Source organism: Glycine max, chromosome 6 (assembly GCF_000004515.6).
Source record: "Glycine max cultivar Williams 82 chromosome 6, Glycine_max_v4.0, whole genome shotgun sequence".
In the NCBI taxonomy this organism is placed as follows: Eukaryota; Viridiplantae; Streptophyta; class Magnoliopsida; order Fabales; family Fabaceae; genus Glycine; species Glycine max.
Window position 1 is genome coordinate 12,232,394 of NC_038242.2, and position 27,947 is coordinate 12,260,340.

At 34.1% G+C, this 27,947-nt stretch overlaps 4 protein-coding genes, 1 long non-coding RNA gene and 1 pseudogene across 14 annotated transcripts; 4 read left to right on the plus strand and 2 right to left on the minus strand.

The window, feature by feature from the left end:
- Nucleotides 1–2,448: 2,448 nt before the first annotated feature.
- On the plus strand, nt 2,449–3,838 carry LOC121175053 (uncharacterized). The gene is made up of 2 exons (XR_005892002.1): nt 2,449–2,669; nt 3,453–3,838. It is a non-coding gene; the product is annotated as an uncharacterized lncRNA (long non-coding RNA).
- Nucleotides 3,839–5,361: 1,523 nt separating this feature from the next.
- On the minus strand, nt 5,362–6,562 carry LOC100807227 (RING-H2 finger protein ATL78-like). Its single transcript, NM_001317481.2, has one exon. The coding sequence runs from the start codon at nt 6,373–6,375 to the stop codon at nt 5,665–5,667; it is 711 nt and encodes a 236-aa protein (NP_001304410.2). The 5' UTR covers nt 6,376–6,562; the 3' UTR covers nt 5,362–5,664.
- Nucleotides 6,563–11,731: 5,169 nt separating this feature from the next.
- LOC100799428 (serine/threonine-protein kinase ATG1t) lies at nt 11,732–17,005 on the plus strand. 8 transcript variants are annotated; one of them, XM_041016506.1, is made up of 6 exons: nt 11,832–13,065; nt 14,389–14,453; nt 14,567–14,660; nt 14,726–14,806; nt 14,892–15,003; nt 16,781–17,005. In XM_041016506.1, exons 1-6 carry the CDS (start codon nt 12,805–12,807, stop codon nt 16,786–16,788), a joined length of 621 nt encoding a protein of 206 aa, XP_040872440.1. In that variant the 5' UTR covers nt 11,832–12,804; the 3' UTR covers nt 16,789–17,005. The 8 variants fall into 8 exon arrangements, 5 of the variants coding, with proteins under 5 accessions (XP_040872440.1, XP_040872439.1, XP_040872438.1 ...); XM_041016505.1 differs by lacking the exon at nt 16,781–17,005 and adding an exon at nt 15,093–15,415; XM_041016504.1 differs by lacking the exon at nt 16,781–17,005 and having other exon boundaries at nt 14,892–15,415.
- LOC100799959 (uncharacterized) lies at nt 16,725–21,935 on the minus strand (annotated as a pseudogene).
- Nucleotides 16,808–23,739, plus strand: LOC100499954 (uncharacterized). Of its 2 annotated transcripts, XM_014776126.2 has the most exons (4): nt 16,808–16,944; nt 22,771–23,008; nt 23,089–23,177; nt 23,349–23,697. In XM_014776126.2, exons 2-4 carry the CDS (start codon nt 22,849–22,851, stop codon nt 23,478–23,480), a joined length of 381 nt encoding a protein of 126 aa, XP_014631612.1. In that variant the 5' UTR covers nt 16,808–16,944; nt 22,771–22,848; the 3' UTR covers nt 23,481–23,697.
- A 66-nt stretch (nt 23,740–23,805) lies between these two features.
- On the plus strand, nt 23,806–27,706 carry LOC121175054 (probable serine/threonine-protein kinase WNK7). 2 transcript variants are annotated; one of them, XM_041016503.1, is made up of 8 exons: nt 23,806–24,603; nt 24,796–24,902; nt 24,998–25,035; nt 25,287–25,514; nt 25,611–25,831; nt 26,030–26,187; nt 26,272–26,716; nt 26,811–27,706. In XM_041016503.1, the coding sequence occupies exons 2-8, from the start codon at nt 24,801–24,803 to the stop codon at nt 27,587–27,589; spliced, it is 1,971 nt and encodes a 656-aa protein (XP_040872437.1). In that variant the 5' UTR covers nt 23,806–24,603; nt 24,796–24,800; the 3' UTR covers nt 27,590–27,706. The 2 variants fall into 2 exon arrangements, with proteins under 2 accessions (XP_040872437.1, XP_040872436.1); XM_041016502.1 differs by having other exon boundaries at nt 23,806–24,902.
- Nucleotides 27,707–27,947: the final 241 nt, after the last annotated feature.

Below are 27,947 nucleotides of genomic sequence, written 5' to 3' on the forward strand. Positions count from 1 at the left end.
AAACAAGTTTTTCACATTAAGTGATCCAACATATATATTATTGTAAACATGAAATACATATGTATGACTAAAGTTTTTAATGGATAGGTTAATGAAATCAGTCTGTGTTGATATCTAGGACGTGACCCTCATAATAGCATCAAGCTTTGATCAATATAATAATTAAATGACTCCAATAAATGATTTTGTTTTATCAAATAATTAACTTACAACACAAAATTACTTCTTAAAGACCTTTAAAAAAGCTTGGTTAGCTTATTTTAATAAATTTATTGAATAACTTATAATGAAAAGGATTTCCATAAGTTCAAATAAATTTTTCCATGTTCCCCCTTTGTGAATTATGGTGCTATGATGTAAAAATAAGAATGCAACTACTAAAGTGCTGAGCATAATAAATGATAACCAAAATTTGGGATCAGAAACTTGTTAATGTGTATAAAAGAAATTCAATTCTTGAATAAGGTCTATGGATTTGTCAAATGACTTTCTGCAACTAGAATTGCTAATGCTTCCAATCCATGTCAAACCTTATATTTTGGTTTTCTTTAAACCCTCTACTATTTGTAGTGAAGAGCTCGCAACTGAGGCAAAGGTAAGACAAATTACTTTTGTTATTTAATTGTGATTGACCCAGTCAATTTTATTCATCGATTCTTGGTACTTGACTGGCAATTAAAGAGTTTATAAAGATGTCACAAGTGAGTTGCCACATGTTTAGACATGTCCATTCTAGACCTCTCAGTAACTTTCTTCATATACTTCACTACTACAATAAAGTTTTTTAATGATGGTTCATGACCATTATATAGGGGTGGAAATAGGCCAGGTCAGACTAAGTTTTAAAAGACCTGAGCCTAGCCTATGATGAATCTTTGAGGTCTGAGCTTGACCTATAGTCTATCAAAGACTTTTATTTTGACTCGGCCTGACCTTTTTAAAAGTCTGGCCTGATAGCCTTTTTAAAAACCTTCCTCACAGTAAATATTTAATATTTTATGGAGTAGGAATGTAATAGGAAAGTTAAAGAAAAATGAAAGTCAATCAAAATAATGAGGAATATAAAAGGGCATTGTAATTAAAGTCCTTGATTATAGGAATAGAAGTTATGGAATAATCAAAGTTTCCAAAAAAAATAATTGTATCCAAAAAATAATATTATATATTGGTACCCAAAAAATAATATATATATATATATATATATATATATATATATATATATATATATATATATATATATATATATATATATATATATATATATATATATATATATATATATAGGCCGGCCTATTAGGCTTATAAGACTTTTTAATAAGTCTAAGTCTGGTCTATTTAATTTAATAGGCTTTTAAAAAAGCTTGAACCTAACCTTTTAATTAAATAGGTTAGTTCAAGCCAGACTTTATGTAGGTCCCTGTAGACTGATCTGGCCTATTCCCACCCCTACCATTATAGCTAATGTCGTTAAAAGTAAAACACTATTGATGACGGTTCTGAAAAACACCGAAACATGACATTTCTAAGACGAATGTTAGGTGACAATCCTCTTAGAAAACAAGCATTCTAAGCTGTGTTAGAAAGCGGAGATTATACTAAATAATATATATATATATATAATTATTTTAAAGGATTGAGGATTATACTAAATAAAACTATATTAAAATTAAATAATATTTTTTAATTGAAAGTTTGTGTTGTTTTAAAAAATATTAAGTCTATAAAAAAATTATAATTTATTCTTGATCAAACTTATAATAATGATGCAATACATGTGTAAATTCAAAACAAAAGATAAAATTGATTCTCATCATGATTAATTGAACACCTGATCAGCAACCAAAAACAATGCAAACTCCTCTTTTGACAATCAAAGTACCAAAATAAGAAAGTAAAGAAAAAATCACACGTACCTGTTATCCCACCCCGGTCGTATCCCTGAAATATATTCCTCTTACCCAAAAGACAGCTGAAAATTGGACACCAACATATGTTCAAGGCAAAGAAGACCATATGGGTGTCTGCAATCAAATGTACAACAGTAACTAAGCCCCTAATAATGCAACTAGCAAAAGAATCGATGCTCTTAATAATTATATTGACATCGGGTATTAGACTAACACAATAAATGCATAATCTGAACTTAGGTCCACACACATTAAAACATAGTACTATAAGGAATTCACATGTGATTCAGTTCTACATTTACCTTTTTCTTTGTCCTTCAACGGTATTAGATTGGCACAAATAAATACATAATCTGAAGTTAGGTCCACACAGATTAAAGGCTGCTGTTATTGAAGGCTAACTGGCTTTAAAGATAGTCAGAGGGTTGAGTTATATATATATATATATATATATATATATATATATATATATATATATATATATATATATTTTATCAAGATTGAGTTTTATATATATTATATGATTTGGTGGTGACGAGTGTTGAGCGTCAACAGAGAATGTTTCAACTGATTCAACGATTGAGTTTTTTTCTTAAAAAATAAATTGTTAAAAGACCCTGCTCAGTTAAATTTCTTCACTAGGACACTCAGCTTTAACATCTTCTCTTATTAGGATCAAGACTCAAGAGGCCGGAATAATAATTTTCATGTTATACAAGATGAATAGTGCATAGAAGTTCAGATAGATGTGAAACCTATAAGGTGATCGGTTATTAAGAATCTCACTGCATCAATAATATGAGTATATTACCTGTACTATGTGTCAACCAAAGGCGTGGAACCATCTTTTTGCCTTTTCATGTCTATTTATGCATTGTTTTTGCTCTGTATTTAACTACCTATTTCATTGAATAATCGATTTACCCTATCTTTTGTCTAAAATATACCTTTTTTCTTACTCCTACTGCATAGAATATAGATCGTCAATAGGCAGGTATCAGTCATAACAATCCTTATCCACATTATAGATGCTTGCGTAGGTCTTGTTTTTTTAATAATTACTATAATTTTATACATCTACCTATGCTATATGCTATATGCCTTTAAGTGATTATGATTTTCACGATCTTCACATGTAAAAAGTGAAAAAGGAAGGCAAAAGGGAATGTAATATGAAGTTCTTATTCCACTATACACTTCTATGCATTTATAAAAGGGTCAATCATAAGCTAGATACTGCCGCCATTACTTCACCCTTTCTCACCTAGGATAGGCCGAACGAAGATGATTCATATTTCATTTTACCCTCAAAAGTTGAAGCCATTAATACATTAGCCACATACATAGGTGCTTATTTTTTCTTTTCTTTTAATTTTTTGAGTTGCTTGTAGTTAGCTAGCCTTTTTCCCGGTATTAACTGAGGAAGCTTGGGATCTTGTGATTAAAATAAAATTTAATCCAGCCATGAATTATTGGTGATGAGTTTAATTTGGACTTGCTTTTGACATCTCTCTTGTATTATATATGTATTTATATTGTATACAGGATAAATATTTGGTTAGGACAATCAAGTACCTGTCCGACTCCAGATAAGGACAAAATAATCTTGCTTGTAGATAACTACAAGGTTAGAGCATCTAATCTTTTTTAGGAGGCAAATTATCTAGATGATAATTGACACACGCAGGCTCAAGGTCGAAGATCCAACAAAACTTGTATAAATAGAGTATAATCTTGGCGTAAAAACTATAGTTTATTTACACACATTTATTATCTTATATACGACCAGGAACCCCTTGTTGAAAGCAGAAGATAGAGTTCAGCGACTATTGGGCAGGAACATATTGCTATCTAACTTTCCTAGTTTTCTTTCCCTCTGAATTCTAAATTGCTCTTGCGGTTGGTACAATAATATCCTCACAAATTGCTTTAACGATAATGCTGTGCTTCACCTATCAGTGTCCTATAGGCACACATATTTACCATATGATGTTGCAAACGTAGTATTTATTTAATGCGTTGAGCTTTATAGCAAATCAAATTTCAACCGTCCGGGATAGTGTGGTTAGTCAGTGTTAGCAATGAAATGAAACACTTTGTCAGCTACTATGCTACAACGTCTCACTTTTTAGTACGCTTATTTGATTTGTTAGTTGATTAGTGCTTTCAGCCTCAGCTTCCATTCATTATATGCTTCATTGACTGTATAAAGTACACCACTTTGATTTTTGCTTCCTTTTTCTTAATTTCTTTTTTTTCCTTGGTGTCTAGTTAGAAATCAAGAGCCGGAATATGGAGACATTAATTATTCATACTGCACAGAGCCGCGATACCTCCAAATAATATTTTTCTTGTGATATTTTATTTCCGTTTGAGTTTTATGGTATTGAAATTTTGAAATATTTATCCCGCAACTTTGTGGCCATGCATGAACTTGATTTCAAGAAATTAATTGCCTTCAAATTACTACTTATTATACTGGATCATGTTTCTGATGTCGGAACACAATTTCATTTCATATTAGCTTTAAACTTAAATAAATAATGGCACTTGAAGCTTTGGTCAAACAAAATAATTAAAAATATATTGTACCCCTTGCAGGCATTAGTAAAACACCACTTAATTATGAGAAATGACTCAATTGGCAAAGTGAATTTTAAATAGATTTAGAGCCTCTCCTCGTTTAAAAAAATGAATTGGTGTTGTTTGAAAAAGACATTATCTTTATTATAGACAAATCTAACATGATTGGTTGTAAAATTCACTAGTTAAAATTTTGTCTTTTCAACAGTCATATGTTATGTAAGAGCGGATCCAAAATACATGTGGTTAGACTTACACATAGTTTAAGTAAGGAATTAGTCATATTCCTAATATATGTGGTTAGAATTACACACAGTACGGGGAGAAAGTCACACACACTTAGTATAGTGGCACATCATACAAGGAAAAAATAACTTAATTAGCAAGTCTATGCATCAACTTACTTAGAGAAATATATTTTTTATTGTCTAATAAAATCTAGAGAAAAAAAACATTATTTGATCATAATGTCAAGCAAACATACACTTAATTTCCTTAAAAGGCATGAAATTGCTAGCTGGCCCACTCAGCATCTTAATTTAGTTGCTTAAATTGTCTAGAAGATTTTTCGAGCCATTCAACTTAAAATTGAATAAATCATCAATTTAGTTCTTCAAGTATTATTCTCTCGATCTTCTATATAATCTATCAAGTAATAAAATTATATTAGTAATTTTTCAAATATTAAATATCTATAAATTTAGTTCTTAAATTAATATATTTTACTAAAATTCAAAGACTAGTTTAATAGATTTTTTCAAATACTTGAAAGACTACTTGTTATAGTTTATAATATTTAAGAGATTATTGATATAATTTTTTTATTTTATTTTAGAGACTATTTATAAATGAGAATAATACTTGTAGGCTACTAAGTACCCTGTTAAGGTACCCACTTCAGATTACTATTATTGGAAAGAATGTAATTACAATTTGAACTAGTTTTGTACATTTAAGTGGGGAAGGTAAAATTGAAACAACCCAAGAAAAGAGACTCCATGCTATATACATTCATCATCATTAACCACTACATTAACTATGATTGATTGAGTGGTGGGTGGCTGACTAGTCTTAACCAAGTATGGCTGACTAGGGTCCATTCCATTCCATTCATCCACTTCAACCATTATGTCATTATTAATCGATAAGCTCTAATTAATAAGTACTAGATAATTTAGCTAAGTTCCCTATAGTTACGCACCAAACCTTCTGGCTCAAGTGGGGCTATTATGGTCACAATGGTTTCTGGCACTGCCAACACATGTTGTTGCGATGAGCTAGCTTGTTGAGTACTGCACCCAACAATCTTCTGGCAAGTCTCAATTAGGCACTGTCTGCATTTGGGGCATGAAGAGTGTGAACTTAGCCATTTGTCAATGCAGCGAATATGGAACCCGTGGTTGCACTTTGGCAAAATGCGCACCTTTTCACCACTTGTGAACTCTGACAAGCATATCACACACTCTGAGTCCAAACTTGGCAAGTTTAGCTCAGCTGAGTAACTCACTGTGGTGAAAGTCTTGAGTGCTTTCTTCTTCACTCCTGTGTTGGCAACTCTTGCTGCTGGAGGGTTGTTGTTATTGTTATTGGTTGCCACTGAGTCACTCACAACAAAATTTGAACACCTTAGTGCACACCTTATGATGGAGTTTAGCCCCAGTGAGCATATGAGAGCACAGAGTAGGACTGAGAGTACCATGACAACATTTGCATCGAAATTGCCATCTCCAAGGTATGTTTCTGTTGAAGAATCGTGGCTGCTTCTTGGGGGTTTGGCTGATTGGTTAAGGTATGGGGAGTGAAGGAGTAACCTTCTTGAGTAATGGAAGTTCTCAAGGTCGTGGAGGAGTGGTGAAGTAAGGGAAGTGGAAGCAACAGAATACATTTTTTTTTTTAGTTTGAGGTGTGTGTTAATGAATAATGAGTTATTAGAGCTTCTTGTGGTTGGTTGTCTAAGGGGATTATATATAGGCAAGGTGTTCACATGGTTAGATTTTGGTGTCTTCCTTTGATTTGGAATGTGAAATTATTTTTTTATTAGAGTTTAATGGTAATATATTGATAGAGTAAAATATTTTTATAATTATCGTTAATATTATTTTTAAAGTAATTATAAAAAAAATCAATAAACTTAAAATTTGTGATAACATGAGTATATAATTTTATTTATTTATTATTATTTGGGAGAGTGGTTGCTTGGTAATTAGAATATTCGTAATGGTTGTGGTCAGTTTAAAGGTTTTTATCTTTGTCTTTAATTAGTTGTTGTTGCCTCTTGTGATGTCTTAGCACAAGGATCCTCCACTCACTGTAAACCTTTTCTGATTGGGTTTCCTAATCAAAATGGGCCCATTCAATTTCAATCATCCCACCTTACACGCAGCAGGGTTTGCCACGTGGCAGGTTAGTTGCATATTACACATACGAGGAAGGAGGTTTTCCTGAATTTTTGCCCATTAGCGAAAGATAGTTCATCTTTATTAAATATAAGCATGGATATATCTTTAAGATAATCCCACGATGAGGCTTTTTTTTTTATGTGTTCATATACTATATAATGTTGTTCCCCAAGGGACCCACGAGCACATGAAGGAATTGGGAAGCTTTCTGATGGAGATGAGTTCAAAATTGAAAGAAAAAAAAAATATATGCTTTTGATTCCAAGGTTCATTTATGTCCCATCTTTTGGGTCCCAACCAAAAGGATGAGCTACAAATGTTCATTTATGTCCCATCTTTTGGGCCCCAAAATAAAAGGATTAGCCAACTGGTTTTATCTGTACTTGCCCACAGGAAAGAGTTCAGGTGAAGGATCTTTTTTTTTTCCCACCTTCCTCTTGCAATTCAACAAATGGAGGTTCTAAATTCTAATCTTAAGCATCATCCTTTGTATAGTCATGGGAACTGGGAATATTATTCCCTACTTCCACATAACAAAAAAGGCAAGATGAAAGACAAGGATGTAGAAATTAGAAAAGGAAATTCTTTGTGTTTGTTATTTGATCCCATCAACTTTGATCAAAATGATGGAAATAATTCTATCTTGTTTTGTACATTCCATTCTAGACGTGGCAAGTGGCATCTACATTTTCTGCTGTACAAGAATGCTATTTTCCAACATTTAGAAGCCCAATGGATCACTTGTTGGTGATTAATTAGCTGACAGCATACTCCTATTTCAGAATAATAGAGAACATACACGAAAATCTCAAACCAGCTATCTACTAAAAAGCTTGATTTAAATCTAGTTGTGTATAAAAATTCAAATACCATAGTCTAAGTCCAACCTTTGTATGTATCACTTCTTGTATAATGGATGATATGCTTGCAATCTTTAGTGATCTATCTCTATATATCAGATCATAAGAAGTTTATATCCGGAATGGTCCCGTATGTTTTTCCGTTGGCATAAGAAATTGTTTTGCAATCTTTACATCGAGTGCAAGTGATCTCTTGGACTTCCCTTGTTGTTGTGGTTCCAAATAAAAGCAACATCCTTAACGATATAAATTGATCAATTAATTGGCCAAATGTATAAGCCAAATTTGATCTCAATCTGATTTTGCTTGTCTCCAACTATACTTTTTGGCTTAAAAACCACGTATTAAAGGTGGAAAGTAATTGCGTTCAGGGATGGGATATTATTAAATTCATGAAGAAAGGTACGCGGAGACAAGTCATGGATGCTGCTACTTTCTTCCACCTTTTTTCTTATTTTATCTTTTGGTTAGCTTTGTTTTGGATCAAAATACGACTCTAGAGTCAAGATTCTCTAGTCATTAATTGTACGGAAGTTATTCACTTGATAATGTGTACAAATTTTTTTATTTATAAATTAAAAACAATTATTTCAGTCTTAATTACAATTTAATTCTGAAATTGTTTAACTTTGTTTTTATATTTGTGGTTAGATAGTAAAAAAATGTAATTAACATGAAACAAAGTTAACTAATATCGTTGATTAGAATTTTCCTATAAAAATTTTGTAGGCTCTAATTCAATTGTCATTTTCTCTTTTTCCAAAAACTAGTTAATATTATAATTTATTTGATGATACTTAAGCACATTAATATTGTGATTGACATGTAATGGGTTTTGAATACTTTTTTTTATTCATGTGAATTGAAAATAATGTTAAATTTTTATAATAATTCATATCATATTCAATTGAATTAGACTTCCTTAACATGAATTTTAGATACCTAATACTTTATTATTTGATTAAATAATAATCAATTTTTCCTTTTTCTCATATTTTTATTCTTCCTTTACCCATTACTTTTACATTAATACTCTTATCTAGCCATTGAAGAAATGACACACAATAATCCCTAAAACCAAGTTGTGCGGAGGGACTCAACATTTCTAACAACGTTTAATCATGCATGTTTTACATAACTTGATTTTAGGAGTCATTACGGTGGCATTTACTCAATAGGTAGATCGAATGACTAATGCAAAAGTAATGAACGGAGGAAGAACAAAAACGCGAGAAATGAAAAAGTCTATCACATAACATGACAATATCATATGTGTGGCTAGTAGACTATCACTTGGAAACTTAATATGTCAATTCAATATTTTTTAACGAGATTAGAAAACATAATTCTTAAATATAAAAAAAAATTAATTCAAAAACTGAAGGAAAAAAACAACTTATGAAGTAAAATGTAAGCTGAGACAGGAGAAAGTATTTTAATTGCATGGTACTATGGACCGCACCTCTTCCTCTAGGTATTTACTATTTAATGTAATTGCATACAGGAGACTTGAATTCAAGTTGTTGGAGTTTAATATTATTTAGAATCTAACTAAAACACACTAATGATATAAGAAAAATTACACTATCTGAGTATCTGTTAATTATGAATTATAGTTTAATAAGGTTATTAACTTGCATAGTAATTATATGGAAATTATATCCTATTATTTATTCAAATCAACGTAATAAAAAAATCAACTTTCTAATTCTAACTAGACCAACGCAAAAGTTGAATCACGAGCTTTTCTATGGGATCATAGGAGCAAGCTTTTGCATTGTGGCTCTTGCTGTACTCGAAGTACCACTTACCTGGATGCATATCTTAGTAGGTTGGATCTCACTATCATCATTGTTGTTGTGGGCCTACATCCAGGCCAGAGTAAGAATAAGATAAGGCCAAGAGGAGGAGATGTCACTTCAACAGCAAAACAATATCTATTTACATACTATGAGATGAGGATTCAGAAGTGATTAAATTAATTTCTTTTCAGGTATGAAAATAATTAATGAATGTGTTGCACGTGCTTTGTCATCTATTAGGATTAAGATTAGGATCAGGATGTCTGGATATAAGAATTTTACATGATAAAATATATTTTTTTAGTTTTTTTTAATATAATTAAATTCAATTTTGTTTCATAATTTTTTTTTATTGTTTTTCATTCTTAAATTTTAAAATTTGAATCATTAAAAATTAATGATTTTCACATTTAAATACATATTACATCATTAAAAGTTAATTACAGACTATTTAAAAAAAATTAACACTTATAAGAATCAAAATCAATAAATTTTTTTGAAAGACTAAAGTCATATTTGGCTAGATTTGTATAGATTCAAGAATATTTTAACCAAAATTATATACATTAAAAATAATATTATGTTGTCCTAAAATATTTTTATATTTTATTAATGACTAGTTTATTGAATAAAAAGTATTTTTATATCTAACTATTATAGAATAATTCAATTTGAAGAATAAGAAGCCAAGGTTCCAATTGTAATGGAGTTCATCAGACGTATTGGTGCACCCAATCCCATCCAAACCTGACTAAGATGCGTGTAATTTGGTTTTGTCTTTTACAAATTTACCTCTCCATTACAATTCACCACTCACAAGTGGTTGATTTAACAATTGAAAGCTTGCTTTGCACAAGTGCCACAGTACCAGTACCAGTCTATAATTTTGCAAATTCTCCCACCCGCTTAATAGTTTCATCAACAATGCATGACCAACTTTATCTCATTAATCATCATTATATTTCTCTGGTTTATAATTAATTACGTACAACAGTGCTGGACACCTTGGTTAATGGTTGATTAGTTGGGATATGACCAGCCACTACATGATGCATGCATTTCACTAAGCGCAACAACAGGGCCTGAAGTAAGAGCCTAACATTCTGGAAATTGCTACTTACACCCTATTCTTTTGCTAATTATACCCCATCCCCCTTTTTATATTTTAATTATCATTATACCCTTTTCCCTTAAAGAAATACACCCCTTTGGAAACCTTTTTTCTTTTTCCAAAATGTCTTTTTGAAATAATATACACCTACAAAAAAAATGTATTTTTGAACAATACATTTTTGAAATAAATATATATTATTTTAGAAAGATATTTTCAGTATTAGAAAACTAACGTTTATTTTATAAATCATGTTTATTACTCTTATTTTCATCCTATAATTAGTGATCTTTAAACCTTATCTAAAATATTATTTTCATTCTATTTTTATTGTTCTTTAAATCCTAATTTTGTACCACATATTCATTATATAATAATATATATATATATAATAATATATATATATATATATATATATATATATATATATATATATATATATATATATATTACATGTAACATTTATGCTTTTTTTTTTTTTGCGTGACATTACGTTTTAAGATATGTCTCATCTTTTATTATTATTATTATTATTAAGCTGTTTGAGTATGCAAAAACTGCAGTAGTGGGAGATTGGAGGTGTTATCATCTTTCTTTATGTTTAAAGAAGAATACATTAATAGATAAGTATAGCTATTGAGAATCACCACAAGCAGGCATTTCAAGAATTTTTTTTTTCATTAATAGATAAGTACAGGTATTTCATATATGATTCTTTTAAATGTAACTTGTATGATATGATAAAATATTTTTTCTTTTTTGATCTTATACTTCAATCCAAATTGCGGGCAAACGATAATAATTTTTTTTAATAAAAATAACAATTTTGTTATTTTTTCTTATTTGATTCATGGAAGGAAAAAAAAATTCTCTTATTTTGTTATGTGGAAAGTAAAAAAAAAAATCTAAAAAGTGAAAATTAAATAATTAGGGGACGCTTGGTTTGATCAAGTTTTCTATTTTAATTTTCTATAAAGAATTTTTATTTTCACATTTTCAACATTTAAAATTTATGTTTGGTTTATTTTTTTTATTTTCAGAAAATGAAAATAGTAAAAATGGATTTGATTTAACAATTTTCAGTAACTTTTATATAAAATTCTGAATAATACAAATACAATTATATGTTTATTAATAAATAATTTATGAATAAACACATTTATAATTAAATTGTTGAATCTATGATGTTTCAAAATGCTCAGAGTCTTCCAAATCACCAAAAGCTGGAATAATAGCCATTGCGGTCACATCATAAGCCTCAAACCTTGCCTCCCCACATTGAACGAACCCAGAATTGATTGGTGTTCATGAAATCAAATTCCTTCTGGCAACAAGAAAAACGAATCATAAGCACCACCCACCTCATCCTTTTTTTAACAAATGAAAAATCATTATGCTCCACATAACATCTCGTTGCGGCATTTTATTGAACACAAGATGCACGCACATTCTTCATTTCCACTACAAATTGCCTTCAAATTAACAATACTTTGCAGTGAGTTTCAAAATTGGGGGAGAGGTGATCGTATTCAACATAAACCAGACGGTGGAGGAGGTCTGTGAAGTTGGGTGATTGGGTTTGAATTTGTGGCGGGGCAGTGGTGGTACGAGTTTAGCTCCGGAGAGTCACTAAGCTTTTGATACGGCGGCTAGGAACCGTCGTTTGTGGCTGCAACTTGAGCCCATTGTTGTGTTGACTAAGTTTGCCATTGTGCCGAGGTAGAGAAGCTTCGATGTCGAGCATGACTTGCTGTGGGGTTTTCTATCGACGCGACGAAGGTGGTGGTTTTCTACGGGAACAAGCGGTGGCTGTCCGATCTCGGTGCCTTTTTGTCGTCATCGGCGAGGGTAAAATGTACGTGGCGGCAAAAATGAGTGCGAAAGAGAAGAGACAGAGAGAGACTCCGAGGGTGGTAGCGGAGCAGGGGTAGCGGGTGATTGTAGATGATGATGATGTACAATAGCAGGAAAGAAGAGGAATGAGAACTATCACGAAAAAGAAACAAAGAAACACGGATTAAAATCTACCTACACTGTCACCGTGTTTTCACTCTAACATCTTTAGAAATAGCGAATAGGGAAGAAAGCAACAAACAAGGCTCACAAATTCACAGTGAAATATGTTGGACTGACCGAAGAGGAATGGAATGTGAAGGCAAATTGGCGAGGAGGGTGGTGGGAGTGAGAAATCATTGTTACCTTTTGAAATCCAAAATCGGAGAGGGTTCATTCTCCGCCGTGTGGAGAGCGGAGCAGAGACCACCAACCGGCGATGACGTGGCGGTGAAGCAGGTCTTCCTCTCCAAACTCAACCCTCGCCTCAAGGCATGTTTGGATTGCGAGATCAATTTCTTGTCCTCTGTTAACCACCCCAATATTATTCGCCTTCTTCACTTCTTCCAGGTTCTCTCTTCTTTTTCCTTTCATTTCACTTATTTCCCATTTTCATTGCCATGGTGGATGGTCTTCAGTTTTATGCTCATACCCTTTTTGCTAATTTTGATCTTGAAATGGAATGTGTTGAAAAAATTATTACTTTTTTTTTTTTTTTCTGGGGGTGTTGATTTCTACTACCTTGTGCGTTAGTTGAAGCTTGTTGTTTTTGTTTCGCGGTTAGTATGATGGATGTGTATACCTGGTCCTTGAGTTTTGTGCTGGAGGAAATCTAGCTTCTTATATTCAAAATCATGGGAGAGTTCACCAACAAATAGCCAGAAAATTCATGCAGCAGCTTGGTAACTTTTATTTCTTTTTTCTGTTATGCTATAATACTACTTTTGATGGCAATTAGTGTGAACCCAATTGTGTGATGCTGGGTCTGGTCTCAAAGTTACACTCTCACGGCATTATTCAGAGACTTGAAACCAGAGGTAGGGATATTGGAGTATATGCTTTTCCGGACATAGAATTGAGTTCAGTTCACTTTTGAAAATGGAAAGCTTCACTAGTTTATCTCACTGCTTTAATGAAAATTGCCTCATACAGTTGCATCTCTATGAAGACCAAAGAGGATTGTTTCAAAGTAATTAATTTCATATCTGGGTAAATACTAAATACTGAGTGCTATTAGTTCCTGTCTAGTCTTCCACTAGAATAAAAGTAGACAAGGAAACTAAAAGTAAGTTAAAAAATTTGCTCATGTGCTTTTGCTTAGAGTTTTGATTTTGTAAGTTTAAGGTAACGGAATGGCTAAGTTGCTAGCATGTATTTTTCTGTTGAGCAGGCCCTTTATTTTTGTTATTCTGCCAGTACTCCAGTAGCAACAAAGCAAAATGCAAACTTAGTAGTAGTTCAGAACTTAAGACTACCTTGCCTCTTAAATCTTAGAAAAATGCTAAACGCTAGGAATGTGTTTCTATGAAACAACTTAGAGATAGTTAGAAGAAAATAAGTTGTTGTGTTTTGTTAGTTACCCATTTACTTTTCAAACTTAACTATTTTTCCTATCCAACCATGGTTGGTTGTGAGGCATTCGTAACAAATTTCATATAAGAGATTTTGCTAAAAAGCACTGTTGTAAATATTCTAATTTAAACTGACATCAAAACTCAAAATGATTTCAGATAAGTCCATTAAGGGCCAAAACTTTGGGAAAACAAGAAAAAGGGTAAATTGCAGCCCTAGTTGCATGAGAAACTATTCTCTTATTGATAATCTATTTGTAGTGACTATCATTTTGAGACCAATAGCAAATTTTGTTTTGCTTTGGTGCTATTGTTGAATCAGAACATTTTGCTATCAAGTCACGGGGTTGATGCAGTACTAAAGCTCGCTGATTTTGGTCTCTCAAGGTAGTTGTTGGGTTAAGGGAATGAATATGGAGAGGAAGACAATTTATTTATTTAGTTTTTCATTTATTACTCTGACTAATTGATAACTTATTTTCCTTACATACAATGTGAAGGACTATATGTCCCGGTGAATATGCCGGGACAGTCTGTGGTTCTCCATTATACATGGCTCCAGAAGCTCTTAAGTTCCAGAGATATGATGACAAGGTATAAACTCTTCTTACTTTCAGCATTATTAACTGGGTCTACTGAAATATACTTAATTGATATAGGCAGATATGTGGAGTGTTGGAACCATTCTTTTTGAGCTTCTAAACGGCTACCCACCTTTTAATGGTAGAAATAATGTTCAGGTAGCACCGTAACTTTGAACTGTTAATATTAAAAAAAAAAAATTGTCTGCCTGTGATCCTTGCTAATGAAAAATGCTGATTTCAGGTGTTGAGAAACATCAGATCTTGCACCTGTCTTCCATTTTCTCAACTGATTCTTTCAGGATTGGATCCCGACTGTCTTGACATTTGTTCTAGGCTACTATGCTTAAATCCAGGTTATGCACATTTTCTATTTTACATTTTTCCATATTCACTCAACTTCCCGTGGAAATCTAATTATTTACGAAGTTTTTGCACCCGATAGCTGTGGAGCGCCTCTCCTTTGATTTTATTGACATAGCTTTCTAAAAAGAAAATTGATGGGAACGTGACGGCTATATCAGGATTTGAAGTGTGCACGATCTTTCATAGCAGTTGTCTGCAAAACTATCTTCGAAACTATCAAATTCATCAGTAAAAGTTAATGCCATTTCCGTTTCTTTCCCATCTTTGATTTCTCTCGTTTCTGAACATTGGATAACTTTACTACTTATGGGGGATAATCTTTGAGTGTTTTCTTGACACTGCCTGCAAATTCAGCAGCGTTGGAAAATTATTTTTTAGTTCCAATATTAACAACCTTTTTCATGTGCTTAAACTTATATAGTTTTTAGTTCTAATAGTCCTACTCCTATGCACAATTGCAATACTTGAGAGATTAAAAGTGTAATTAACCCATGTAGAAGGAATGCTATATATAAAATATTGCTTTTATCATAAATTATAAATCAAATAAGTCAAATGACTTAGTGGCTTGGTGATCTTAAATGTGTGAGAACTTGTGTTGAAATCCCACCACTATTATTTTTACTATTACTATTTTTTAAACTATATATTCCCCATGTTACATCAACGTCGTGGAATGGAACTCTTCACCGTGTTTAAAGCTTTGTTTGGATTAAGAGTGAAATAAAGACAAAAATAAAGAAATGACAAAGTTAAAAATAAAAGACAAATAGGGTGAATGAATTGTTTAGATGAAAATAAATAGGAAAAGATGTACAAAAATATCTTTTCACTTATTTGGATGAGTGAAAAGAAATAAATAAATTACATGAATTTTATATTAATTAAAAAATAATATTTAATCTATTATTTATTTTCTTAATGTAAAATGTATCTCATAAAATAATATTTATTTTTAAAAAATTATATAAATAAAATGGTTTTAACCTAAAGGTGGAACCGATATCATGTGAAGGATGGAAGTCAATTTCCATGCAAGACCTACAAAGGATTCCTTATTTGAGTCATTTCATTGATAATAAAAAAATCATCTTATTGCAACTCTAACTCATTCTATCTTATTTCCGTTTAAACAAACAAGGTGTTAAGGAATCTAATCGACGCTCCTTATACACGTTCTGGTGTCTTTGCCAGCCACTGAACCAAGGATTCAAGTTTTACTAGATAACAAGTCTTGGTCAATGAGGAGTTTTTTATTGCTTACAAAAATCAACAGAATATTAAAAAATGCTTTAGTATTTTCTTCGTGCACACACGTTTACACTTTGGGTCAGTCAAACCGCAAACGCAATGTCATCCTTACCTACTACGTGCTACCTCAGTTTATATTATGGACAGAAAAATGCCAATACTATTAGCAAAACGAAAAATTGCTTTTGAAGATACACCAGCACGAACGGTGAGGTGAATAACAAATTAACAAAGACGGTACAGTATACCTAAACTTTCCACTTATTTAATATACACTGAACACAAGGCTGCTATCTCGTTCAATGATTTCTGGTTGACACACTTTCAGCCATGTTTCTTGTTTGACTTGTAATGAATGCACATAATGGTGTGGAACTAAGAGAAAGAGGGATGCCACTCTACTAATGCGATTCCTCGATCCCATTTGAGGACGATTCAGTGAAAATACACAATACCCATATAGTGCTCTAAACGATATATTTGTTAATATACATATTTTTTTTGTTGTATGTACAGCTACTTGAGGATCACAAGCCTGAACAATAATGACCAATCACAACATAAAGCATGAAATATATATTCCACGCTTATGTCTGTTAAGTATTGCAGCGATCCAACTCAGTGGTCTTCCCTTCGAACAGCATTTGGATCGGAGATCATGTCCATCATCATTTTCTCAGGTGAATCCTCCCAACTTGCGAATGTCTTTAAGTCAACCTACAAAATAGAATGATAACAAAATGTTATTGCTGTTCTTTGATTTATCAAAAGTTAATATTTGTAACAACTAGTCAGATACATTTCTTCTTTGCTCAGTGAAAAGTTCTTCTCTCTTCTTGTAAGAGTTCTGCACTTCCTTTCCTACTTTCCCACCAAGTCCCTAAACTTCAACTTCAGAAATCAGACCCTCAACAGGTAGGAAACCCTGAAACATAAGCCAACAACTCAGAAATATGGAGACAAGTGCAGTATGTTATTGGTGAATGGCCATGATACTTTTAACCAAAACTCTCAAATGTTTCTAAAGTTTTTAACACCAGCCAAATATTGAATGCATTATCATGACAGGAAATATCACAGCATGCCCAGCCTGGAAGAGTTCACTGGAAAATTACAGTCCTTTTATATAACGATGGCTGAAATATGTTTTTGATCCCTAATATATATCCAATTTTGCGTTTGATCCCTTATAAATTTTTTCTTCGCATTGATATTTGAAAAATTTTATTTTAGATTTTGTCGTTAGTTAAGTAATGATGTGTTTGTTAAATATTTGATAACCCGATTTGTGGCGACTCAAAAACCGCCAACATTTGTTTCAAAATCAAATTTAAATTTTCTAGTGGTTAAAAGCTGCTAGAATCAATTAAAGTAAACAATAAATCAATCAATCATTGAGAAGGAGAAAGCAAGGTCAAACGTGCCGTCGAAGAACGGGAGGTTGTTTAGTTCTCTTATATCCCGCTTTCAAATCCACCACCTCAACCGAGAATCAACTTGGATCGCCATGAGCAACTTCGTATGTAGTAGAACTGTACTGCACTACATAGCATTGGATGGAGGCGGAAGCAGCAGAAGAAGACTTCCCTTCACCGGAGGAACCTCATTGCCAGCACTGCTCCATCTGCGACCATCCCAGTCGCGTTTGTCTCTGCCACGCGCTTCCACTTCCTTCAATCCAAACCGTGGCACCCAAATCCTCATCGTCCAACACCCCTACGAGGCTCCCCACAAGTCCCTCCTCTGCACCTCCTCCCTCACCGCCCGCCACCTCTCCCCCCTCCTCGACCGCTTTCCCCTAGCCATCTTCCTCTTCCCCTCATCCGCCTCCACTCTCCACATCTCCTCCCTCGGCCCCTCCTTCGGCCACGTCCTCATTGCCTTCGACGCCACGTGGCAGAACGCGAGGGAAATGGTGAGCACCATCGAGGAGTTCCTTTCTAAATTTGCAATTAGGGTTTGTTTGGGCGTCGATGAGAGTGCAAGCAGCGGAAGCATTTACGATTCTGAGTTGATTTTAAGGAAGGAACCTTTTTCCAGGTGCATGAGTACCATGGAGGTTGTGGCTAGGTTCAAACATGATTAAAATCAAACACCGAATTCCAATTCCTTTGTCCCAATCCAATTCATGAAATGGGTAAGAAGAAACAAAATGACTTGCAGCAATCCTCCGAAACCAACACCGTTTCAACCCCTTCCAACATTTTCAGCAAGTTCTTTGCCAACATGCCGAAATAGACCACAGCAATGGCCACCGCCTCTCTATTTTCCAATGACAACCCCATTCGAAGAAAACCCACTCTTTCTGACTCAACAAACCGCACTCAGAACCCTAACAATGGTGACCACCTTGTGAACACCGATTCCGGGGAGGAAAAGAAGCGGAAGAGGAACAAGGAAAAAACCCCAACCCTAGCCATCGATACCGTTGTTTCCGTAATCAAAGCTTCAAAGAAATCAGAGAATAAAATGAAGCACGATTCCAACAAAGGAAAAGACCTTAATGTGGATGTATATGCGATTGGGAAGAGGAAAAGAAAAAGGGACAAAGTTGAGAAAGATTAGGGAGAGGAATGTTTTTCAAAATTGAGATCTATTTTGGAAGATGAAGGTTGAAGGGAGAAGAAGGTAGGTGAAGGGCTGGTGGATGACTCGAAAGAGGGTTCTCAATGTTTGATTTATTTATTTTTTTACTTTAATTAATTCTAGCGGTTAAAAACCACAACAAATTTTAAATTTGATTTTGAAACAAATACTGACGGTTTTTGAACTGCCACAAATTGCGTTATCAGGGATCAAACGCAATATTTGGGTATATATTAGGAATCAAAAATATATTTAAGTCTATAATGATTTAAAAAAGGTTTCCATCAGAAACATACAGGATCAACAATTTCTTATGCATGCATTAATCAGCTTAGGGTTACGAGTTCTATATTCACACAGTCAGTATTTCCAGCAATAGAATTATACCTGATCTGGTAAGAGGGATCCACTCCGATAAGTTTTTTCAATAGCGTGATGGCGAACATTCACTTTTGCAAAATCTTCGTCTATAAATATTCTCATTTCCCGGAGTTCCTCCAAATGCAACTCCAACCGGCTTTGGATGTGGTTGATATACTTTACCAGTAGGATGCAAGTGGCTATAAACAAAATTCTTTTCCTTACCTGTCAGTAGTAGCATACATGATTGATTTCAGGGTTTCAAAAAATCCAATCTAAGCCCCACAAGAAGAGATAAAACAGGAAAAGGAACATTGTTACCTCTACTACCTACCAGTAGGTGGAAACACATGAAACACTGGGCCAATAGAATATAAACATCCAGAGTTTCCATAGAAGATATCTTTATTTTCAAGACCTTGATCTGTTAAGGCACCTACAACCCATTTCCTATCAATGGAATTTCCCTCATGGGCATCTCCTGAACTTGCAGCTATCAAAATTAACAAAGGACCTCTGTAACCTTCAACATGAGACCAAAATCTGCCAAGGCCTCTTCCATGAGTGGATGACCTATAATGCAGTAGACGTTCAATGTCAATAAGCACTTCCTTTTCCAACAGGTAAGTCTCAAACAAGATTATGAATGTTGCAGTTCAAGCAACATATCTTCTCTATGTCAATAGACAAAAAATTAGGAAAGCATAACTTTCCCCTAATTTTAACAACAAAAAAAATGAAAAGAAAATTGACCAGTGTCCAAGAGACCAAGACTGTTAAAACACAATTGCATGATGAAGTTATGATTGGAGGGATCAGAAATGCCAACCAATAAACAAAGTTATGAATGTTGCAATTCAAACAACATATTTACTCATGTCAATAGACAAAAAAAATAGGAAAACATCATAATAGACGACCATCAAACCTTTTTGCCTCATTTTAACAAAAAAAGAATAAAGAAAATAGACAAGTGTCCAAGACTATTTAAAGCACAAATGCACAATAGCATTATGAAGCTATCTATTATTGAGAGTCAGAGATGCAAACCGATAAAGAAGGTTATCATCCATTCCACCTCCATTGCTTATAAATGCTCTAGAAATCTCTTCCTTTACTGTACTTTTCTGTGTTATAGAAATTGCCCATGCTCTTCCTTGGGTCAAAATATAATCATATGCAGCTGTTGATGAAATATCTCCACCAGAGGAGGAATTAGAGGATGGCAATTCAACCTGCCATTCATCAAGGGATTATTTGATCTTACAGCACCTAAAAAGGTGAATTTGGGGAATTGGTTTTCTATAATGGCAAGCATAAATAAGAAAGCATAAAGTTTAAGGTTGAAAGGACTTCAAAACAATTATCATTCCCAACTAATAAATAACAACAATCTCAATAAGGAAATCTAGCAGTGGTTTGAAAAGGTCACTAACATCCAAAGGAATGTTCAAGCAAAGATCATTGGTCAATTATAGAATGCCACACTGATGGACTATAGAAGATAGCAAACAATTTCTTGGGAGCTCTTTTTTGGTAAAATGAAGCAGCCTTCCTTCATGTTTCAATCATAAAGGGAAAAAGACTCAATCATAGATTACAAGGTGAGTGTTGTATGTTTGAAAAACACATTTGAAAGTAGTTTCAGATCACAACAATTTCAGCATGAAGATCAAGGCGAAAGAAACAAAAAACATGACAGGCAGAATTAGATCACAAGCAACTGAGCATAGTTATATGAATCACATTTCAACTAAGAATGTAATCAACCAAGAACGGCAGCTACTAATCATGTCACGTATAGAGTAAAGAAATCAACAAAACTTAACCTAAAGTGGTCGTTAAAAAACAAGAAACCATGATGAGCACTGAAGCCATTGATTATAAGCACACAAATTACCCCATCAGATGCTGCCATTTGAAGTCTAGCATGAAAATACTGTCTCAAGCAATCCGGGAGGCACGGCACAGTACTCATAACCCATGTAACAAACTTCACTGCAGGAAGCTGAACTTCGAAACTCGAGATATCACAGTCCCACACATTCAAACCACCATCAACCTCACCACACGATTCAGATCCGGTAAGCTAAATTCCCTTCCCCCTTCAACTTTCTAGAACCACCTCACGACATAACCCAACACAGGGCAAGAAGCAGAAACACGTGGCTAGGAAGAAGGTTCCCGTTGATCTTGCAATCATCAGCCCCTGATTCAAACTCCAAATGCAAAGGCAGGTTCGCACTTTGTGAGATAGCGACGAACACTCTCACGAGCATGTTCAGCGAACCCGACGCGGACACCCTAGCACAGCACTTGTTGTAATCCCTCACGAATTCAATCCAATTTATTCCTTCTTTGTTAGGCACGAAAAATTGATCAACTAGGGATGATGCTAAGTGATCTAGTAACACCGGAAACGAATCCGGCACGTTGCTTCCGGAAAAAGTACGACCTTCGCGACCGAAACTGAAGCATTGCTGAAAACACCGACCTTCCACGTCATCAAAGAATGAAAAAACTAAAACGATCATCGAGAATGAGAAAGTTGTTCAGCTTTTCGAGTAGTACCTGGATATTTTCTAAGGAAACGGCGTTGGTCTCGGGATTGGCGAGCTTAGAGAATGCTTTCTGAAGCAGTGGAAGAGCTCCGGTGGAGGCTGCGACGGCCTCCGACTCCTTCTGTTCCGCCGAAACTCGGCTCCGACGAAGAGGACGCTCCCATCGCCGGCGTTGCGTCGCGTCGTTATAATTAATCGGATTTAGTTTCTCCAACGTTCTGATAGTTTCTTGTCAAATTAATCCGAAATCTTGATCTCTCGATTTAAATAGCTTGTTTAGGACCGTTGGATACAACCAAAGGTCACCATTATTAGTGTTGATAATATTAATTAGTTCAACTATTAATCTATTCATTTTTTTTCAATTTAAAATATAAATATATTCCTTAATTCTTGTATAGTTAATTTTTTGGTTTAATTACTCATTTAGTCTCTATAGTTTTCAAACTTATTCATTATACTTCCGACTTTTTTAGTCCCTATAGTTTATCATTTAATTTTCGATAGATCTCTACTGTTAAAATTATTTAACACCATTAAATTATTGTTACCGGAAAACCCCGTCGAGTGTTATATCTCACAGGAAAACCCTGCCGTACACTGTGCCATCAAAATCTTCCTCTTCACATTTCTAACCTTTGCATGTGTCGGAGAGGTCGACGGCGACGCCAATTTTGCAATAGACGCCGACGGTGAGGGTGGGGTGAAAGTACATTATCCGTTGCAAAGCGGGGGTCTCCTTGAAGAAAGGGAGCTTCGAGGAAGACGATTGAGAACAATAATTTAACCGTGTCAAACAATTTTAACGGAGGGATCTATTAGAAATTAAATAGTAAACTACAGGATTAAAAAAACCACTTATTAAGTGTAAGGACTAAAATGGATATGTTTAAAAATTATAAGGACTAAATTGGTAATTAAATTATTTTTTTTAGGTTAATAGTGAATTGAAAACTTTCTTAATCCTATTCATATGTGACATAGTGCATCTTAAAATAGGTAGTCCCGCACATCATATACTTATCATTAACAAGAGAACGACGGCGTTCCTTGTACGCAAAGGCGTCGTTTTAAAATATGCCGCCGGCGAAGAGGGGAAAAGCAAAGGCGGAGTCTAAGGTAACAACGCCGTCGGAAAAACCTAATGATTTTCCGTCTTGTATTCAGAGCGTGCCTCCTTCCTCCGTCGCTATAACCATCCACGCCAAACCTGGTGCCAAATCCGCATCTATAACTGGTATTTCTCTAGCTCGCGTTTCTTCGATTTTAGTTAATAAATGCGATTTTAGATTCCTTTTTCTTCTTCTTAATAAATAGATATAAGCGACGAAGCGGTGGGAGTGCAAATTGACGCACCTGCGAGGGATGGCGAAGCAAATGCGGCTCTTCTCGATTACATCAGTTCTGTAAGTTCTGATTTTCGGATTGTTACATTTTCATTCTGTATTTTATTCTGTCGATTACATCATTCTGTAAGTTCGGATTGCAATAATTTGTAGCAAAATAAAATGGCGTTGTTTCAAAAAAAGAAAGAAAGAAAAAAAAATGTTCTGTAGCGATTGTTCTGGTGGTGTCAGGTTTTGGGTGTGAAACGAAGACAAGTCTCCTTAGGCACTGGTTCTAAGTCACGAGATAAGACGGTGATCGTGGAAGATGTAACTCAGCAATATGTTTTTGACGCTTTGGATAAAGTCTCGAAGCAGCATTGATGGCAAAAATAAAAACGAGTTTTTCTTGCTGCTTGCTTTCTCCAGAATAAGTGCAGCCAGAATATAATGCTCTTGCAGTGTTGCAGTGTAGAGCGGTGTATTTTGACCTGTTAGTTCGTATTGCAGTGTATATTTTGATAATTTCATGTAGATTTATGCTGGCTAGTGGTTATATCTGTCATTTGATAAATGTTAACTTTATGTGGATTGAGTATCATATGACTTATAATCCATTTCTTAAGATTTTATATTTATAGTTCTAATTGTGTACCAATTATGTTAGTTGTCCATCAATGGACGTGGCTCATTTGGCGTGACTTTGCAGGAATAGTTAGGGGTTTGATCTCCATAGCACACATCATTGGAGAGGAAGGAGGAGTCTTAACTCTTAAGTGTGATAAAGTCAGAATAGAATTATCTACAAAGAATGATTTATTTCTTTTGTTGATTTTCGTTTGGTTTAGAGTTTTACCGAATTAATTTTGAATTGTTGAATGTAATTGAAAGATATGTTTAAATTAATTTAAGTCATATATTTGCATTAGTGCCAGGATTAATTTTTCAAATAAATAAGACATTTGTGCTGCGAAATACATTGCGTATAATTATCACATTATATTTTTTTTTTCTCAATTTGCGCGTGTAGCTGTAACGAGTTTGACTGAAAACTTATATGCTTATGGATGGACACAACTATATGAGTAATTTGTCCAGCGTTTAGTAACACAGTGATAGATCAATAATATTACGAGAGGGCTTATAAAATAATAATAATAATAATAATAATAATAATAACACGAGAGGAGAATGATAACATTAACAGGGATAGATGATTGAAGAAGAGAAAAAGGATAGAGTATATAAATAGGGATGGTATAAGAAATGAGTGTCTTGTAAAATTTATCTGTTTTTAGTGAGAGGTGTTTGTATTGGAAGACGAGGTTGTGGCATACGATTCATTGACACAATTCCACCCCTAACCACACACACGAGGCTTGATCAGTCACTCTCTCTCTCTTCCTCCTTTGCATTTGGGTTCCATTTTCTCTCTGATGTCCTTTTCTCTTTCTAAATTCTATGGAATTCCTCCTAAGAAGCTAAGCTCAGAAGGTCCTGCTCTAAGGTACAATTTATTGATTCTATTTCTCACCAAAATAAAAAAAATGTATTAATCCCTTTATCTAATTTGCCTTAATCAACTCAGACCTGCAACATTTTGGCTTTTCAATTCGTTAAATTTTGATACCCATCTCAGATAAACAATTGCTCATTAATATAGTTTTGATTCCAAAAGTTTGAAATCGTATATTCACAGCATAGATGAGTTTGATGGAAACAGAAAGCTCAGAAGAGGGTGCAGGCCTTCTAGAGCCTCCTGATCCTAACGTTCTTGAAATCGATCCTACTAATCGCTACATGAGGGTATGTAATTGTGTGTTCCATTTTCCCTTTTTTGTTTTTCTAACATAAAACTTAACCATGCATTAAAGTGATTTTTTTTCTTTTTTTCATAACAGTATAACGAAGTTATTGGCCAAGGAGCTTTCAAGACTGTGTATCCATTGTTTTTGGCTTCTTAGCAATGTGTTTCTTTATTATTTTAGTTTTTATTGTAGTGCTTCACTAGTAATTTTATTCTTTTACTTCAAGGTTTACATGTTTTTGTATGTAAAATTGAAAAGGCATTTGAAATGCCCTGCTCAGTTTTAGAACATAACACATAGCATTTTGTGGTTCATGGTTTTCATTAAGAATTTTTATTGTTTGAAGATATACATTTTTTTTCCTTTATCTATGGTTAATTAGTTACAAGGCGTTTGATGAAATCATTGGACTTGAAGTTGCATGGAGCCAAGTTCAGATTGATGAGGTATTGCAGACACCAGGTGGCTTAGAGAGGCTTTACTCAGAAGTGCATCTATTGAAGTCACTAAAGCACGACAGCATAGTAACTTTCTACAATTCCTGGATTGATGACAAGCACAGAACTCTTAACTTGATTACCGAGTTGTTCACCTCAGGGAGCCTCAGAAAGTTTGTTCACTATCCCTTATAAATTGTTTTTCATTTGTTTTTCCCTTTTTGTTATGAGATCAGCCTTTTGGTTAGTGGATTTGATGTATGATTTAGGTATAGTAAGAAACACAAGAAGGTTGACATAAAGGCCGTTAAAGGATGGGCAAAGCAGATTTTAATGGGTTTAAACTATCTCCACAGTCACAACCCACCTATTATACATAGGGACCTGAAGTGTGATAATATATTTATTAATGGTCACCGAGGAGAAGTTAAAATTGGCGATCTAGGGTTGGCAACTCTGTTGAAGCAGACTACTGCCAAGAGTGTAATTGGTATGTTCTTCTGTTTTGTTGCATTTTCTTTTTCTGTTAATTTTTTTCATCCTTTGTATTGTTAACCAATAATTTAGTATTTTTTCCATCTGATAGCTGTAATGAAAGAGTACTAGTAGAGGATTTTTTCTGACTTATTTGCCTCATTGCTGTTTGATTTCTACACCAGTTATATTTACACATATGTAATCCTAGTAGGAACCCCGGAGTTCATGGCACCTGAACTGTATGATGAACATTATAATGAATTAGCCGACATATATTCTTTTGGGATGTGCATGCTTGAGTTGGTTACGTCTGAATATCCTTACAGTGAATGTAGAAACTCAGCTCAGATATACAAGAAAGTTTCATCTGTGCGTATTCTTATTGATAATATTCTTTTTCTTTAAGCTATTACTGGGATTCTATGGTCATATATATAATATTTAATACTGCAGGGCATAAAGCCTGCTGCTCTTTCCAAACTCAAGGATCCAGAAGTAAAATCATTTATTGAGAAATGTCTTGTCCCAGCATCTCAAAGATTGTCAGCAAAGGAGCTTCTGAAGGACAATTTTCTCCAAGTGAATGGTTCATTGAAGAATCGTCGACTTCCATTGCCAGATATTGTTCTCCCTAAATATGGAACCTTCGAAAATCGTTGTCTTATGTCAGAAGGCCCAGCTAGTACACGTATTAGATCCATTTCAATGGATCTTGGTGATGCCACTGAGCTTCCATTGACCACTTTACTTTATAATTCTGTTGATTCTATTGACAATGCATTGCCTTCCCCATGTGTTGAGATACGAAGGTTGAAGGAAGGTGACATATTTTTTCTAAAAGGTGAACAAAATGATGAAAAGTCTGTATCATTAGTTCTCCGCATAGCTGATCAGAATGGTCAGTATAACTTATAGCTCTGATTTCTACTCTTAACAAAACCATGTTTATAATATATTGATAGAAAGTTAAGTTATCTGGAAACAAAATGCAGGGCGGGCAAGAAATATCCATTTCATATTCTACATCAACAGTGATACTGCCATCTCAGTTTCAAGTGAAATGGTTGAACAACTTGAACTTGCTGAGCAGAATGTTAAATTTATAGCAGAGTTAATTGATTTGCTATTGACAACTTTGCTTCCTGATTGGAAACCTTGTGTAGCAATTGATCATTTAGTTTCTTCTAATGGTAAACTAACTCATTCAAGTAAACAGAAAGACTCAGAATTAGCAAAATACAGGCAAAGCTCAGAAGATTCTAGCCAAATTGTGGCTGAAATTGTAGGTCTCTCAACCTCGCCTGGAAGACCGGCAGAAGTGGAAAACATTGATAATGTGATTTGCGACAAGTTTTTGTCTCATGCAAACATTGGTCTTCGAAGAGAATTAAAGACAGATGATTTGTATTTTGAGAAACATAGGTCATACGCTTCTGCAACATCTGACTTCAATGATAAGCATTTTTCTACAGTTTCATTCATGTCTGCTAAATCAGGATTTACAGACTTTGACCTTCCCAAAGTTAATAGTCAATGCTCGCTTGCATCTGAATTCGGGGCAACATTTGATTATAGCAGTTTTCCTTGTGTGGAAAGCAATGGTACGATGAAATTCTCTAGTCATCCCATTAATGCTTCCTGCTTCTTTCAACCTGGGGATGAGTTGAGAATAGAGTTAGAGAGGATTGAGCAACAATATCAGGATGAAATGGAAGATTTATTGAAAAGAAAAAACCATGACATCATGGAGACTAGAAGGAGGCATTCTTAAGCATAAAATATTTACTTTTGTCTTTCTAGTATGTAATAATTACTATTAGTGTCTCATTCTTTCTCAATATCCTTGTAAGTAGTTCGTTCTGGATGAAAAAGGTTCACTTATTAGTCATTGTGGCAAGCAATTTCCTTTGCAAAAATCTATTGAAAATTATCCTTAATGTCATGTTAACATTTGACAGAGATGCATGATACGAAAATAACTAGATCTAACCCAACCCAATTGAAGGTGGGGTTGAATCAGGTGATCGTTTCATATGTTCTCGTTACTTAATTGTTTTGCATGGACTCGAAATTTTAATCGGTCGGTACATTCATTTGCAAGCATACCAATAGTAGTTAATTTGTTCGAT